Source organism: Spodoptera frugiperda, chromosome 1, assembly GCF_023101765.2.
Source record: "Spodoptera frugiperda isolate SF20-4 chromosome 1, AGI-APGP_CSIRO_Sfru_2.0, whole genome shotgun sequence".
NCBI classification, from domain to species: Eukaryota; Metazoa; Arthropoda; class Insecta; order Lepidoptera; family Noctuidae; genus Spodoptera; species Spodoptera frugiperda.
Window position 1 is genome coordinate 7,272,250 of NC_064212.1, and position 14,026 is coordinate 7,286,275.

Genomic DNA, 14,026 nt, shown 5'->3' on the forward strand with positions numbered 1-14,026 from the left:
TTTTCTTTTCTATAATGATATTATTAAAAAACTTATCTTCAAGTAATTTCGAACTATAATTTAGACAGCTTATAACCATACATACTTATAACTATAATTTGTCTTAAAACTACTGACTCTTTTGTCTTTGAATTAATCTTTGTTTTTCAGGTGTACCATTTACATTATTCAATTAATATTGGTTGCATTAATCGATGTTACCTTGTTTAAAATTACTGTTTCTCCGTAGATATATTGTACATGACTATCTGAGGGGGGAGGCAACATAAATCACATGTAGGTGCGGTTAATCACAAAGAGATCGGTAATATCGTTTTTATTGCTTCCTCTTGTAATTTAGCAAATTCATCATTAGCACCTGGAATATTGGAATTATTTGGGCAATCAGTTCTTTTGTCATACAAGTATTATACGGGTATTACAGGAACGTGAGGATAATAGTCACTTACATTGTTGTGGATTTTGAAGTGTTAGTGGAATTAAGTAGTTGTCGTTTTTGTTCCATCCCGGGGGTTTGCGGTCAGAGATGACGATAACCTTTCGTGTTTTTTGTGTCTACCATTTACAAAATGCTATTTACATTTTACAAAATGCCATTGTTAACGACTGACACGCAATCATCAAAATACTTATTAAATATAATAAAACGTCGATGTTAAATCACAACAAACAATTAAATTGAAGCATGGATGGAAATTGCATATTTTCCTCATGAATCAACTTAATTTGAAGGTTCTTGAAATTAAGAATTTTTTCACAAAGTCCAAAAGTGGTGAAGCAAACAAAGTCCAGCGGCGCGAGTTTCTTGTTCTTTGTTGTTCGTATAACAATAAATAACGTTGACGTGACCAGTTTATTAGTAGCTGCATTAGGTGAGGTAGGTAAGCTCTACGAACAAATGAGATTTCGGGTATCGGACGCGCTTCTGCAGATAGGATTCCTTAAATGGGACATCTGGGAAAATATGCCAACAAAATAGCGTAAAATATAAATTTGTCGGCCGGTTACTTTGCTCCGATCGCGGCTATCAGTGCCGAGTCCTGTTTGTTTATTGACCATATCCTTTGTGTCCAAATGGCTTTCGAGAATGATTTAATGCCCGCGCACTCCCGGCCTGCTCCGTTTCGTACAATTTTTATTCATAACCGCAAACAATAACCTTTAGCAAATCTAAAATGTTCATTTTTATGTTGCGGTATGAAATGTTTTCATTCAACGCACCCGAAATATTATATATTCAGATTTCTGATCAATCCAAAACTTTAGGATAAAGAGTATCGCTAGCTCGTAAAACCTTAAGTTTTATTGCAGAAGGGAAAATTTCTGAGAAATATATAAGATTTTTAGCAATTCTTGTAGGAAACGGCGAGAAAGTGAGGCCCGGGGTAAAGTGTATGACACGAAGGGCATTGGTGCCTCTTGAGAGTACGGTGAGAGATGTTTGGGTCGCGTCACTGACGTGTTCGCTTATGAATGCTTCACACCCTTTTCAATACAGCCACCAAAAGAATTTTACACATAGATGCTTCTTCAGTAACCTCACGCTATTGTTATTCTAATAGAATTTCTCAAGATATTTCTGTTGCCATTGTTAATATTTATTTACCTACACGTGCGAATTTGAGCAGCTTACCTTACGTAAACTCAAAATGATGAATGTTCTGTAACTAACTAATTTGGTATTTTTACCTTACAATTTCGAAAATTAGAAGTAAATTGGATACGCTGCTCGTATGTTTTATTAAGAAATGAACAATAAGGCTGACGTCTGAGATAATGAGTCCTCCTCGCATGCTCAGCCGAAGTCGGCGGTGCGGTGCGCGCCGCCACATTACTAAACATAATACACATATTGAGCATCGTGTGAACAAACATCGTCCCTTGTTATCCGCCGTTACTAAACACAGTAACTCTATTAGGAAGGAGCGTTTATGGAGTATAGTTAACCTTAATCCACTGTAAGCCTACCTAGCAGTAAATTTACCAGGGAATATCTATACGTTGCTGGATGTGAACATGAACGTCTCACCCGGCAGACACTGGCAAACTATGTTGTTTTAAATATATTTTTTGGTGCATGAAACTTAATATCGTGAGTTAATTTTGCGAGCTCCTGCAGGGCTTCAGATTAAAAATTTATTCTGTAGACTTGAAACAAAGATGTACCGTACTACGGCTGGAAGTACTAAACACAATATATTAAAAACATATTTTGGTATTAAGTATAACAATAATTAATACAAGCATTCATCATGGTATATAGAACTTGTATGTTAAACACGAGTATCGCATTAAATCAGTTTTTATAGGTTAATATATAATTGACTACCAGAGCAAATACTACAAAAGGGGCGGGATAAAAAGGCACGTCACAGAAGACTGACAGACAGACACCGCTGTGATTCCATTAGTAATTCATTCTACAAATGGTTTGGTACACTAAAACACGTCCATATATACGAAGAATAGAGAATATTAACGAAGAAAAGTTTTTCGTGCGGCTCTGTTTGAGGTCAATAATGAGAGCGATAGTGAATGGGATTACTCAGCACACATGGGTCTCATCTATTGCACTTACGTCGAGCCGTACCTACTTGACGTAAAAGTAAATGTTTGCATTGTACCGAATCGATGTCGCCTTCCGAACTTTGTCATCGTCGTGTACTTACAATAACATTACAAAGTTGAGGCTCGCGTAAGTTCGGTGATAAACGGTGCAAAATATAGTTATCTTGATAGTCGCCGAAATAAAATGGCGCATGTAGAGGTGGGTGGTTATGTTTTGTTACTAACTTTGGGCATTTGGGCCAAAACACATCAAAGCGATTGTCGCAATGCAAAAACTTAAACCATGTAGGCTCAGCTAACGATGAGGCTTTTTGCACGGTGTTGTAAAACCGCTAGTAGGTACATTTGTTCATGATAAATGGGCAGGCATTAGTAAAAATTATCTTACATTACGTTCACACAATTTGTCCATTTTTACGTACATTAAAAATATTAATATTTTACAGTGAGTATTTTTAAAATTTCCGTGTTTGTTTAAATGTTGTATATTGCGTACCTTCTTTGCTATTCATTAAAAACATAGGTACATTTAGGTGTGCTCTAGTAAACCACTAAACATTCACAAAAATTGTGGTAGGACGAGACCGCCTTTGTGAATTTAAAAACGGAAATCCACTTATACTCCTCCAGAATGTAAAACAATGTTCCTACGTAACTAAACAAAGATTTTTACATGTTGCACTGCTACAGTAAAAAAGTTTAACGTGGTTCTTGTTAGTTCAAATGTGTTTTGACTTGTTGATTTTTAAGTCTAAAATTCACTAATAAATTAGTTAAGTTGTGCTTATATTGCTATATGGTAAATTATCGTTTTCACTACAAAATCGTTACTCAATCTCATAATAATGAACATTAATTGATAAAGTCTACCGAAATTGGGAAATTATAATTTTCTGGACAAATCTAATTATACGAACCTCACAATTTAATAATAATAACCGTTACTAAAACATAACTCTCGTTTCCCCACGCATGTTTTAGACTGGAAATGAAAGAACAACTAAGTAATACTATTCCATGTTTGCATACAATAAAAGTTTATCTCTCAAGGGTAGAGCTTTGTTTTTGCTTTCGAAATTAACTACTCGTTCGGATTCTTAGCAACGTGAAGCAACTAGTTTTGTTTAATATACAACCGCTCATCTTATTGCTGGCTAGCCTTTGACTTTGCTTTTATTCTCATTGTCCTCATTATCTTACTGATATTATAAATGAGAAAGTTTGTTAGTTTGTTTGTTTGTCTGTATGTTTGTTACTCAATCATGTCAAAATGGCTGAAGGGATTAGGATGAAATTTGGGATAGGGGTAAGTTATGGTCTTAAATAATACGTAGGCTTTTTATTCCATGAGAATACGGGCGAAACCGCTGGCAGAAGCTAGTTCATAATACGTCTGTGTTATGAACACATTTGCAATAGCTTTCTTTCTGAAACGTACCTATTTTACCTGAATCTCGCCCGAGCTGTAACTAAGTTTCAAACTTAATCTTGCATACATTCATATAAGACGTTTCTAGAAGTTTTTGTTACTACTACCTACATCTAGTTATTTAGGCATTGCCGTTATCTACCCACCTAAGTTAAATTAACTATTACGCAATGTTGATGTTGGGAGAAGCCAGGTTTGTTCCTCCCATTCGTACACACCAACGCAAAGCAAACATTAATCACGGTACTTCCAGAGTAATATACCAACACAGGACGTATTCTTTGACTCGCTAAGTAAACGTACGTCAAGAGTTACTATACCCCACGACGCCGACTATGTGATCAGTTGAATTAAAATTTTAAAGGCACCGTCGGATGCCCGACTGGCGTCTTGTAACGTTCTACAAGCTAACTTTATTTACTTACAGTGCACTGTAAAAGGTTTAATTGTTTTCTTGCATCAACAATATAAGCTCAACGATTGTTTTTATTATAGTCTGCAAACATTGTGAGCTGAACATTTTACTTGGATCCTCGACAGAACATTCATTTAACAGAGAACTTTTTATGGTTCCGTCAGAAAGAAAACAACATTTACTAATAGGAATTCCTTCGGATACTGTAAATAGGAAGACGTGCAAGGGGACACTGCTATTTGTACTCTCATAATATTTTCTCAGATTCGGACTTTACTTTCGGCTTTAGCACAAAATCTGTTTTTATGTAGGTATTATAGGGTATAAGAGGACTGTGTGGAATGTGAATCCACATGCAATATAATATGTAGTTGAAGATTTTCGGGCTTACAACTGGTAACATATTTTTGGAGAGGACAATGTGTTGTTCCCATTATATCACTGCTTACATCAGCGCGATATTATTAAGTACAATAAATATTTCTCATTATCTAGGAAAAAATAATATGACATGTTTTAACAAGCCGACATATTCACAACTACTATTATATTATGTTTACCACGCAGTACATGGCCAACAATATGTTCAATTACAATAGTTGGGACCGAATAATAAGCAATTGTATCCTTCCGAATTCATTGAGAGTAGAAGCCGACAGAATATATGTACGGTATTATATCACTACTCATTAATGTGATTTGTAGTTTGCCAAGGTTTATACGATCGTCGGTGCCAAGAGCTTCCCCAATACATAAGTGCGGTGGCTAGCGTTATTATAACTCGACGCTGCTAATATCCTCTTAGAATCCCCCTCTTTACGTCTCAGAGCTGTCAGCCCGACTGGCCTCCAATACCCATCTGCTATTGCTATTCAACTACGTTGAACATAGAGATATGCGGTGGATAATATGGATTAATATTCGATTATTACTTATGGTTGACAAATATTACATTAATTAATTGCATGTAAGAATAAAGCATTTATTATTAAAGTGAAACCATTTACTATCTTAAATATTAGAACATTCTCATTAAGGTGTTCAGCGTGGCATCCCTAGACACCTGGAACATGTGCTCAATGAGTTGGATGATTTAACCACTAGTAGAACATAAATAATGTATTGCTATTAGTCCCCGAGTTATGTCGAGCTGACCTCACTTATACCTGCTGTAAAAGAATGAATAAAACTTCTATATTGAAAATAACCTTATTTGTTGACGTCTAGTATGCTTGGGAGAAAAATAAATTTGCTCTGTTGGATATGGGTGGCCCGGGGCACTCGCCAACGACATCTTATTGAATGTAGATCGCCGACTTGATACCCACCTATTTATTTGTGTTGTCAGTTTTCTCGCAAAACAGCCAGTTATTACATTTCCTGTTAGCGTTTTCAAGGTTTTAATATAAAATCTAATTATAAATTAATGGCAGGTTTCAGTTGTTGTAAAAATTAATGTTTTATTTTTTAAATTAGAACGCCTTAAATCTCCATGATAACAAAACGTGCCTTAATGATAGTCGAGGTCAGCCTTTCCCAAAGTTTTACTACAGACCGGGTACAAAAATGTGTATAAATTCTTCAGTATACGGCATCCTTTTTGTGTCCAAAAAATAACTCTATCTTAAGAGTTAGGGATCTAAAAAGTTATAGTAGTTTTGAATGTTATATTTTTTTAGTCTTGTAGCAAAGTATGAAAACGACTAGGCCTTTTACGAAGCGTTTTAGTTGTTCAGCAGTTTACGGATCACGTAATCTTAAATCAGGAGGATATATTTTGTATTCTCTTTAGGAGCTTGATCACCAAATGTTAAGGATACCTCATTTTTTATTAATTACGAACTCGCCCATATCCATTTCCTGTATCACAATATCAGTTCGGCTCTCTATGGGTTAGTGGGTAGGCGGGTAGGTGTGTGTAAATAACAACATATTTTATTTATGGTAACCGTAAGGTATTGCGTGTTGGCAATTGATTTATCGGTAGATCGGGACTATGAGATGTCCCGCTTCCCACATTATTCACTAAACACATCATACAAACATTATGGGCGCACCATTCGGAAATAGGGATATATTACTAACATTTGCCAATATTTCTGAAGCTTACACAAAATGTACGTTAGTGCGCAGTAGGTTTATATCGGCTTTATTTAGATTTGTTTTTAAGCTCTCAATTGGCTGTGTGATCCACTGTGTTATTTTTTTACAATGTAGAATAGTCAAGTTTGCAGTTAACATGTTGTTGTTTGACGTGAACGATAGATCGCCTGCTGTGCGAACAAAGTTAGAATCGCTTACGAAATTGCTTGACTAAAGCCAGTATGCACTAGATGAACAGCTGACGCACCTGTTCTATCACATGATCGATAGTAACTATACACTATATCGAGTCAGCATCAAACACTCATATACATTGCTCGGATATTCAAAACTAATTTAAGACTAGAGAGCAAGTTTTGTAATCCCTGTATTAAACAATCAAACAAAATGTACTAAAATTACCAAGTAAAATTAATGTCATAGTTCATCATTTTCTTTCATGAGATGCAAGTAAGATCGTCCCTCATATCCTTGGTACCCAATGGCATCGGCCGCTTTTTTGCAACTCTCCTCAGTTTTGGGCACCTCCCCTAATCTGGCCAGTGCAAACGCCGTAAGATCTTCACAGCACATCATGCCGAGGTATCGTTCAACAAGTTTCATCCTCACGTCTGCAAACTTTACCAACGGCTCGGGGTACGGGCGTGCTGTAATATAAACCATTACTTACTTCACTATCCAACTTACAGTTTGTGCTACTTATTCAGTTTAGCTCGCTTTCCGTTCCTAATCTAATTATGATATATCCAAACCTACAAACACCATATTTTTTATATTAATAAACATAAACTTTGTTACGTTATACTCACAACATTTGTTACGTTCTAAAAAAACATTAAAAACTGAACAACAATTTTAACGATGAAACAGTAAAGGTCATTAGGTGTAGACCATGAAAAACTGAAAAAAAAAATTTGAAATGCGACCTGTTTATTATCATTATGAGTCAAGTCGAGCGGGAAAAGTTAGGAGCGGAAATGGCAGCGGGGGGTGAAGGGAGGCGAGGGCAATATAGCGCACCTTTATTGCGCTGCTCTTTCAGGATGATTGCGCGGAAGGCTCCTGGAGTGCTGGCGTATAGGAACAGCACCTCCACCCCAGCCCTCGGGTTCATGAACAAAGTCGCCTTCTCCCATTCTATCTCCATGTCTGGATTCCTGGCCTCGAAAATGCTCTTAAACTTTTTGACCCTCTGTGTAAAACAAAATAAGGCGTTGTAAAATGTAAATTAAAAGCCGTACTAAAATAAAAACTTCAATAAGAAATCTATGAAGAAAAATCTTTATAATATTTTTACAAGCAGTACGAAAGTTGAAACAGCTCTTTCTACGTGTCACATTTGTTTCACAAAATAATACCTGACCTTACGAAAAGGATTGTTGGTTTGTGTGGGGACAATATGTACGTAGGGACAATAAGAAAATTGGGTTACATCCCAATACGCCGGAAGAAATGTGTAGCCACGATTGCCCGGAATACTTTGCCAGGCATTACATTCTCGCATCTACACAAATACTTTATACACGGGCTAAGGTAACATTTTTTAAATTCGGTCACCTATGTTAATTAAGAGGGACTACCTGTCATAATGAACAACTGTCCCTTTTTAAAATTCGTATTCACACAGGACTCATGAAAAAATGCTAAACAAATCCAAACATAGTCCGCTTAAGTACTTAGCAAAAATAATTTTAATGTGTGTAAGTACTTACATTTTTAGCAGCCAATGCGAAAACAATAGGAGTTAACTCGGTATTATTTGACCAGAAGTAAAATATTTTCCACATTGAATCAATGAGTGCGTAAGGGTTGAATCGCGCTGACCTCTCGAATTGCTCGCAGGTCGTGATGTTGGGAGGGTAGGCGGAGGGCTGGGCGTGCACGCGGCGAGGCAGCGCTGCACTGAACACAACTATTCCAAATATCCACGTGCACGTAAACATTGCTGCCACTGTTCGCTTGGTAATTACACTTCGCTGTTTGCACTCGCGGCTTTATATATACACGCTGGCCATAGATTTACCAAGTCTGCAGACGATACTAATCGTGTTTAACTTTAGTATAATTTGCTTTTACGTTGCCACAGTTGGACCACAAAATATTTCTTGCTGTAACCGTAAACTAGCCTGCGAGAACTGGAATATCACAGTAGAGAACAGAGCAAAACAAGATTTTTTTCTACATTACAATCAGAGAATTTTATATACTTACAAATATAATACCAAAATACAAATACCAATAATCTACGGTATACTTCTGTATCATTAATTGAACTAAAGCAGTCACAAACTTAAGGTTATTTATACCTATACATATTAAAAACTGTATAAATAAGCACTATAAAACGTTTGTGAATGAATAATAATAATAATGAAACAGTTAAAAACCCAATTGGATTTGAGTCACTGATGTACTTGTGTCTATGTAAAATCTTATCCTACAAAGGAGCTGCTTGGCTAGCAAATACCAGATGTACAAAGTACAAACAGAGCCACTGCTTCAAAAAGGACAACTTCGACACACTCGCTTGTTGGCGCAATTAAGTATTTACTACTGGACCCGCTTTAAGTCTGCTCTGGTAAACTGTATTATCTTATACACTTTCAATTACGGTAATTTGATGAGTACCAACAGTTATCAATAAAATAGTTACACGCGTTCATAATCGTTTGAAATAAATTACGATGGAATGTCGTAGCTACGACGTAGCATTGTAGCGCCGTAGGCGTCTACGAATTTTTTCATTACAGTTTATTTTCCAATAAATCCGTTCATATAAATGGAAAAACGAATCTTCACAAATGTATATTAATTTTTTTAGTCTTTGTTTTGTCCGACGAATCGAACTACATCCACCTGATTTTGTTGTCGAAACTATTGGTATTCAAAACATTCTTCAATATCCGATTTGGTTAAATAAATAATGCATTGTGTCAGGCGTATTCAGTTTTCATACATAAATGAATGATAATAACTAAAAAATACAGAATTTTCTGGTAGGACGCTTTGTCTACGTAAAAAAACAATGTGAAAATAAAAGTTCTTTCTAAACTGCACTCATACGTATTTGAAGTAATGTTTTAAATGAGAAGTTTGATGTAACATGAGAGTATCTATCGTTAAAGCTAACGAGTCAAGGAACGAGCTGCCAGCGCGTAGCCAACATAGCAGCCAATCGCTTAACCACTGCACCAAACATGTTGTCAAATACACAGTCCATTGTTTTACACATTGCCTAACATGCATTTGCATGTACGTGTTTATTGGACGTGAAATCTATTTATTCGCCTCAAAGAGCTCGTTACTCTGTCTATCATCTGACGTTATATTTATCACCGGCGCAACTGAATGTCTTCTGTGCAATTTGCACTAAACATTCCTTCTCGAGTGCACCTCGTAAAGTACGTCACCTGCTCTCACGGAACTAGCGAATGTAAGTTCTAAGAAATTCGAGACTTTATTCTCTATTCCAGTGGAAAATATATTCTGAATACATTTTGTTTAATCCAGAAGAGAACCCTGACCTGTTCATGTGCGCCTAATTACTTAATTAATGAAACCACTTTCATCTCGGAGATTCTCTTTGGAACATAGATTAGTGTTCAAGTTAGTAATTTCACTTTAATGAAAATTGGTATTCATTTTAAAATAATCTCAATTTTATAACAATAACGAAATTGTGTAATAGGTACTCGGTCATCACCCCTAAATTATTGATCTGAGAGGCAGGCTCGCCTTGTTTTGTGTGAACATTTTTACACGTGTACTTAATTAAGTTGCTCGTCCAAATGACAATGTGCATTAAAATATATATGAATTCATGATGGACCATATCAGTTTAATGGTTCGGTACACTGCTTTTTCAGCATATACATAAGTTTATTTACTGACGAAAATAAGTTACATAACTGCACGTACGAGTAGGTATGGCGTGTGATGAGTATTATTATCGGTTACATCACAAGTTGTATATTTACAACAATAGTTCATGATAGTAGTGAGAAAATTCTGGATAAAAACCAAACTGATTGATCTATAGATGGGTGGGTACCTCATAAATCCCTAAACACGGCTATTGTACAATCATCTACAATAGTAGTTTTTTTTTTTTTTTATGGAACAAGCCGGCAATCGAGCAGACGTATTACCTGATGGTAAGCAATCGCCGCCGCCCATGGACACTTGAAACACCAGAGGCGTTACAAGTACGTTGCCGGCTTTTTGGGAGTTAGGAATTTAAGGGTTATTGTTCGGGAATCAGGGATGGGGAAGATTGGGAAGGGAGGAATTGGGCCTCCGGTAACCTCACTCACACAACGAAACACAACGCAAGCGTTGTTTCACGTCGGTTTTCTGTGAGGCCGTGGTATCACTCCGGTCGAGCCGGCCCATTCGTGCCGAAGCATGGCTCTCCCACACTTAATACGTTACGTTAAGTTACGGCAGACAAGACCGAAACTTTGTTAATGGGTCGAACCACGACTGTCGTAACACCCTTGTGAATTGTGGGGGTCAGATACCAGCTGGTCTATGTAAAAACTATTCAATCGGCTCTGGTTAAGAGTAAGACTAAGTACTTAGTTAGCTAGAGTTACTGATTTAAAAATTAACAGTATTTGCTTTAAGTGTATCTGTCTCTGATTATTATAACACGATAAACATATCAAGAAAGCAAGTCTAAATTTTTGTAATAATTTCCATTAAAATTTCGTTTTTATTGGGTACTAGTTTCTGCCAGCGGCTTCATCCGCGTTCCCGTGGCATAAAAGTGACCTGTGTGTTATTATTATTGCAAACTATAATCTACCCTTTTCCAAATTTTATCTCGATCCCTTCAGTCATTTTGACGTGAAGGAGTAACAAACACACATACAAACTTTCGCATTTATAATATTAGTAGGATTTTAAGCCTGTTCTAATTTTTAAAGTCTTTTGTACAATTTTGGTTACGTCGCTTGTTGGCTTTTGTATAAAACGTTTTACATGAAGCTTTAGGTATAAATGGCAAGTCTAAAAGAGAAATTGAGGTATGCCTCGTTTTGTACCCCTGCCAAGAAGTTAAGAAATAGAGAAAAATTGCAAGCCATTAAACGAGTAGGTACATACAGCGTAGACAAGGAAGGCTTATGAACGTTTACTTTCATTACACGTATTGTTGTACAATATTCTATTATTATCATAAAACATGTTCCCCGAAGGGCTTGATTAAGCACCTCCCGTGTCGTAGGTACGTTCAAAAACATTAATTAGTTACATAAAACGTAACTTATGTATTGTTTTATTAATTGAATACATATGTGTCACTACTACTACACCACTTAACTACTTATATTTTATTACACAGTTTAAACGTTTTTATCACACTAATATTATAAATGTGAAAGTTTGTTTGTTTTGATGTTTATGTTCATCAGTCAATCACGCTGAAACTACTGTACGGATTTTGATAAATTTGGTATATAGACAAAGTTATGAGACGATTTTGGTGATAAGATACTTTTTATCCGCCGCTGGCAGAAGATAATTAGGTATGACTGTATACGATCGATACAGAAACGTATTACGGATTTGAGCATCACTCGGAACAATTCATTGCATGGTTAATGTATATTGTGTGTTTTTATCTACGTAAAATGTATAAGAAGCCAAGTTTATAAAAACATAAAACACCACACCATAAAGCGCCCTGCTTAAAAATGATTTAACCTTATTCTAAATATTTTCCCCTCTCGCAACACCCTATAATATACAAGAAGTTTCCGTTACAATAAAGTACCTTTATAATTTCGCGATGTTCTCCATCCGTCTGTCTTATCCACCCTCATATCACAAACTCATGATTCCTTCAATTTGTCACCGTTTTTAAGAAATTTCGCAGCCGGATGAAAAGTGGTCCGCCAAATCATTTTTTATATTACCAAGGTACAGAGACCGAAATTTATTTGACCGTAAAATTTCGTAAATTGTTGAATAGAAGCAAACTTGTTTCGAATGAATCTTATTTCAATAAAGTAAGTAATTTTGTATTGGATTTTATTGAATTAATAGAAAATTGAGTTTAGAATTGATGTTTTATTTTATTTTGTACCCTTCAAGGTTCCTAAATAAGGTTATCATTTAGTTTTTAGAGTAATAAACAACAACTATCTCAATGGGAATCCGAAATATTCACGACTTCATTTGACTATTTCTACCTACAAACGACACGATGAACTAGATGACACGAAATCAATTATATCGTTGTTTAGATCCGTTATCAACATCTCCCATATCCCGTCTCCCCATTATTCATAGATTGAATCACGAACGTGAATTCCGTGTTCCAGAAGAATGGAAAAGCAAAATGTTGTAAAGCAGAAAAAGAATATACTTTTTAAGACTCATCGGTTATTCTGTACCTTTCTTAACCACTCCCTATTTTTAATGAAAACGTATCAAAACAAAAGTTAGTTTACATTCCTAGAGAGAAATCTGAAAGCCATTAATAACACCTAAAGTGTTAAGTGAAACCGCAAACCAATATACATTTAATACCCTAAAATCAGAAAACATAACCGGCGATTATCACCCACTCTTAATTCAACACCGATAGCTAAATCGTCGGAATCACGATTTAATCACATTTCCATTTTATCTATCGATGGATCGACGCTGAATTGTTTTTTTCGGGGGAATGTTTTTATTATTTAAATGGTTTCTCCCTTGCCTGCCTCCCAGCGGCACAGTTTGATTAGGTAGCCAGTAGCCAGTAGCCAGTGTAAGTACTATCGGGCTGATACATCTGAGGACCTAGAGGAGATTGATCCGTAATTAGTTTACTGATCCGAATGTTAATTGAGTGGACAATAGCTATAATTCACTGTGACCAATTTGCGGCTGAATTCCAGGTGGAATTAAACGAACTCTTCTGTTTCTTCTTCTCTATTATTGCTATAACAAATAATATTTTATAGACGCATTCGTGGCTTAAGTGCTCACGAATATTATATGTAAAGATAAGCTTAAGTCAACTACGTATTCGGGATGTATATTGAAATATTATTGGTAACTTGGGACATAGGCTTATTTTTAAAAGGTTTTATTCAGCTTGCCCCGTTTGTTTGTTTAATTGGGTCAAATTTCGTTATTGGATTTTTACCCCCTTCCTGACGACAGATCGATCTGATATTTGGTAAACACTCTTAATCTTGATGATCAAATAATGCAATCAAATTTTATTCCACAATTACCGTATTTTTATAATAACTAGCGTGAGACATACTATATTTTACTAAAAACGACAATTTACTCACGTACGCTCCTCTTGATGAAGAGTCCCTGAGTGACTCGAAATTAGTAGAGCAATATATTTATATTTTTTACAATACATATATATTTTTGTTGTTGTTCTGATATTCCTGGAGGACCAGTATCAAAATACGCAGATACTTAGCGTACAGAAAACAAGTTAAAAATCAGCTTAAATCGGTCAAGGTAAGGCTCTCTCGTATACCGTACAGTTTTCTCCAACA

At 35.9% G+C, this 14,026-nt stretch overlaps 1 protein-coding gene across 1 annotated transcript; it reads right to left on the bottom strand.

Moving 5' to 3' along the window:
- Nucleotides 1-5,599: 5,599 nt before the first annotated feature.
- Nucleotides 5,600-8,471, bottom strand: LOC118273255 (uncharacterized). Its single transcript, XM_035590125.2, has 3 exons — nt 8,228-8,471; nt 7,536-7,707; nt 5,600-7,162 (listed from the first exon to the last, which is right to left on the bottom strand). Exons 1-3 carry the CDS (start codon nt 8,456-8,458, stop codon nt 6,933-6,935), a joined length of 633 nt encoding a protein of 210 aa, XP_035446018.1. The 5' UTR covers nt 8,459-8,471; the 3' UTR covers nt 5,600-6,932.
- Nucleotides 8,472-14,026: the final 5,555 nt, after the last annotated feature.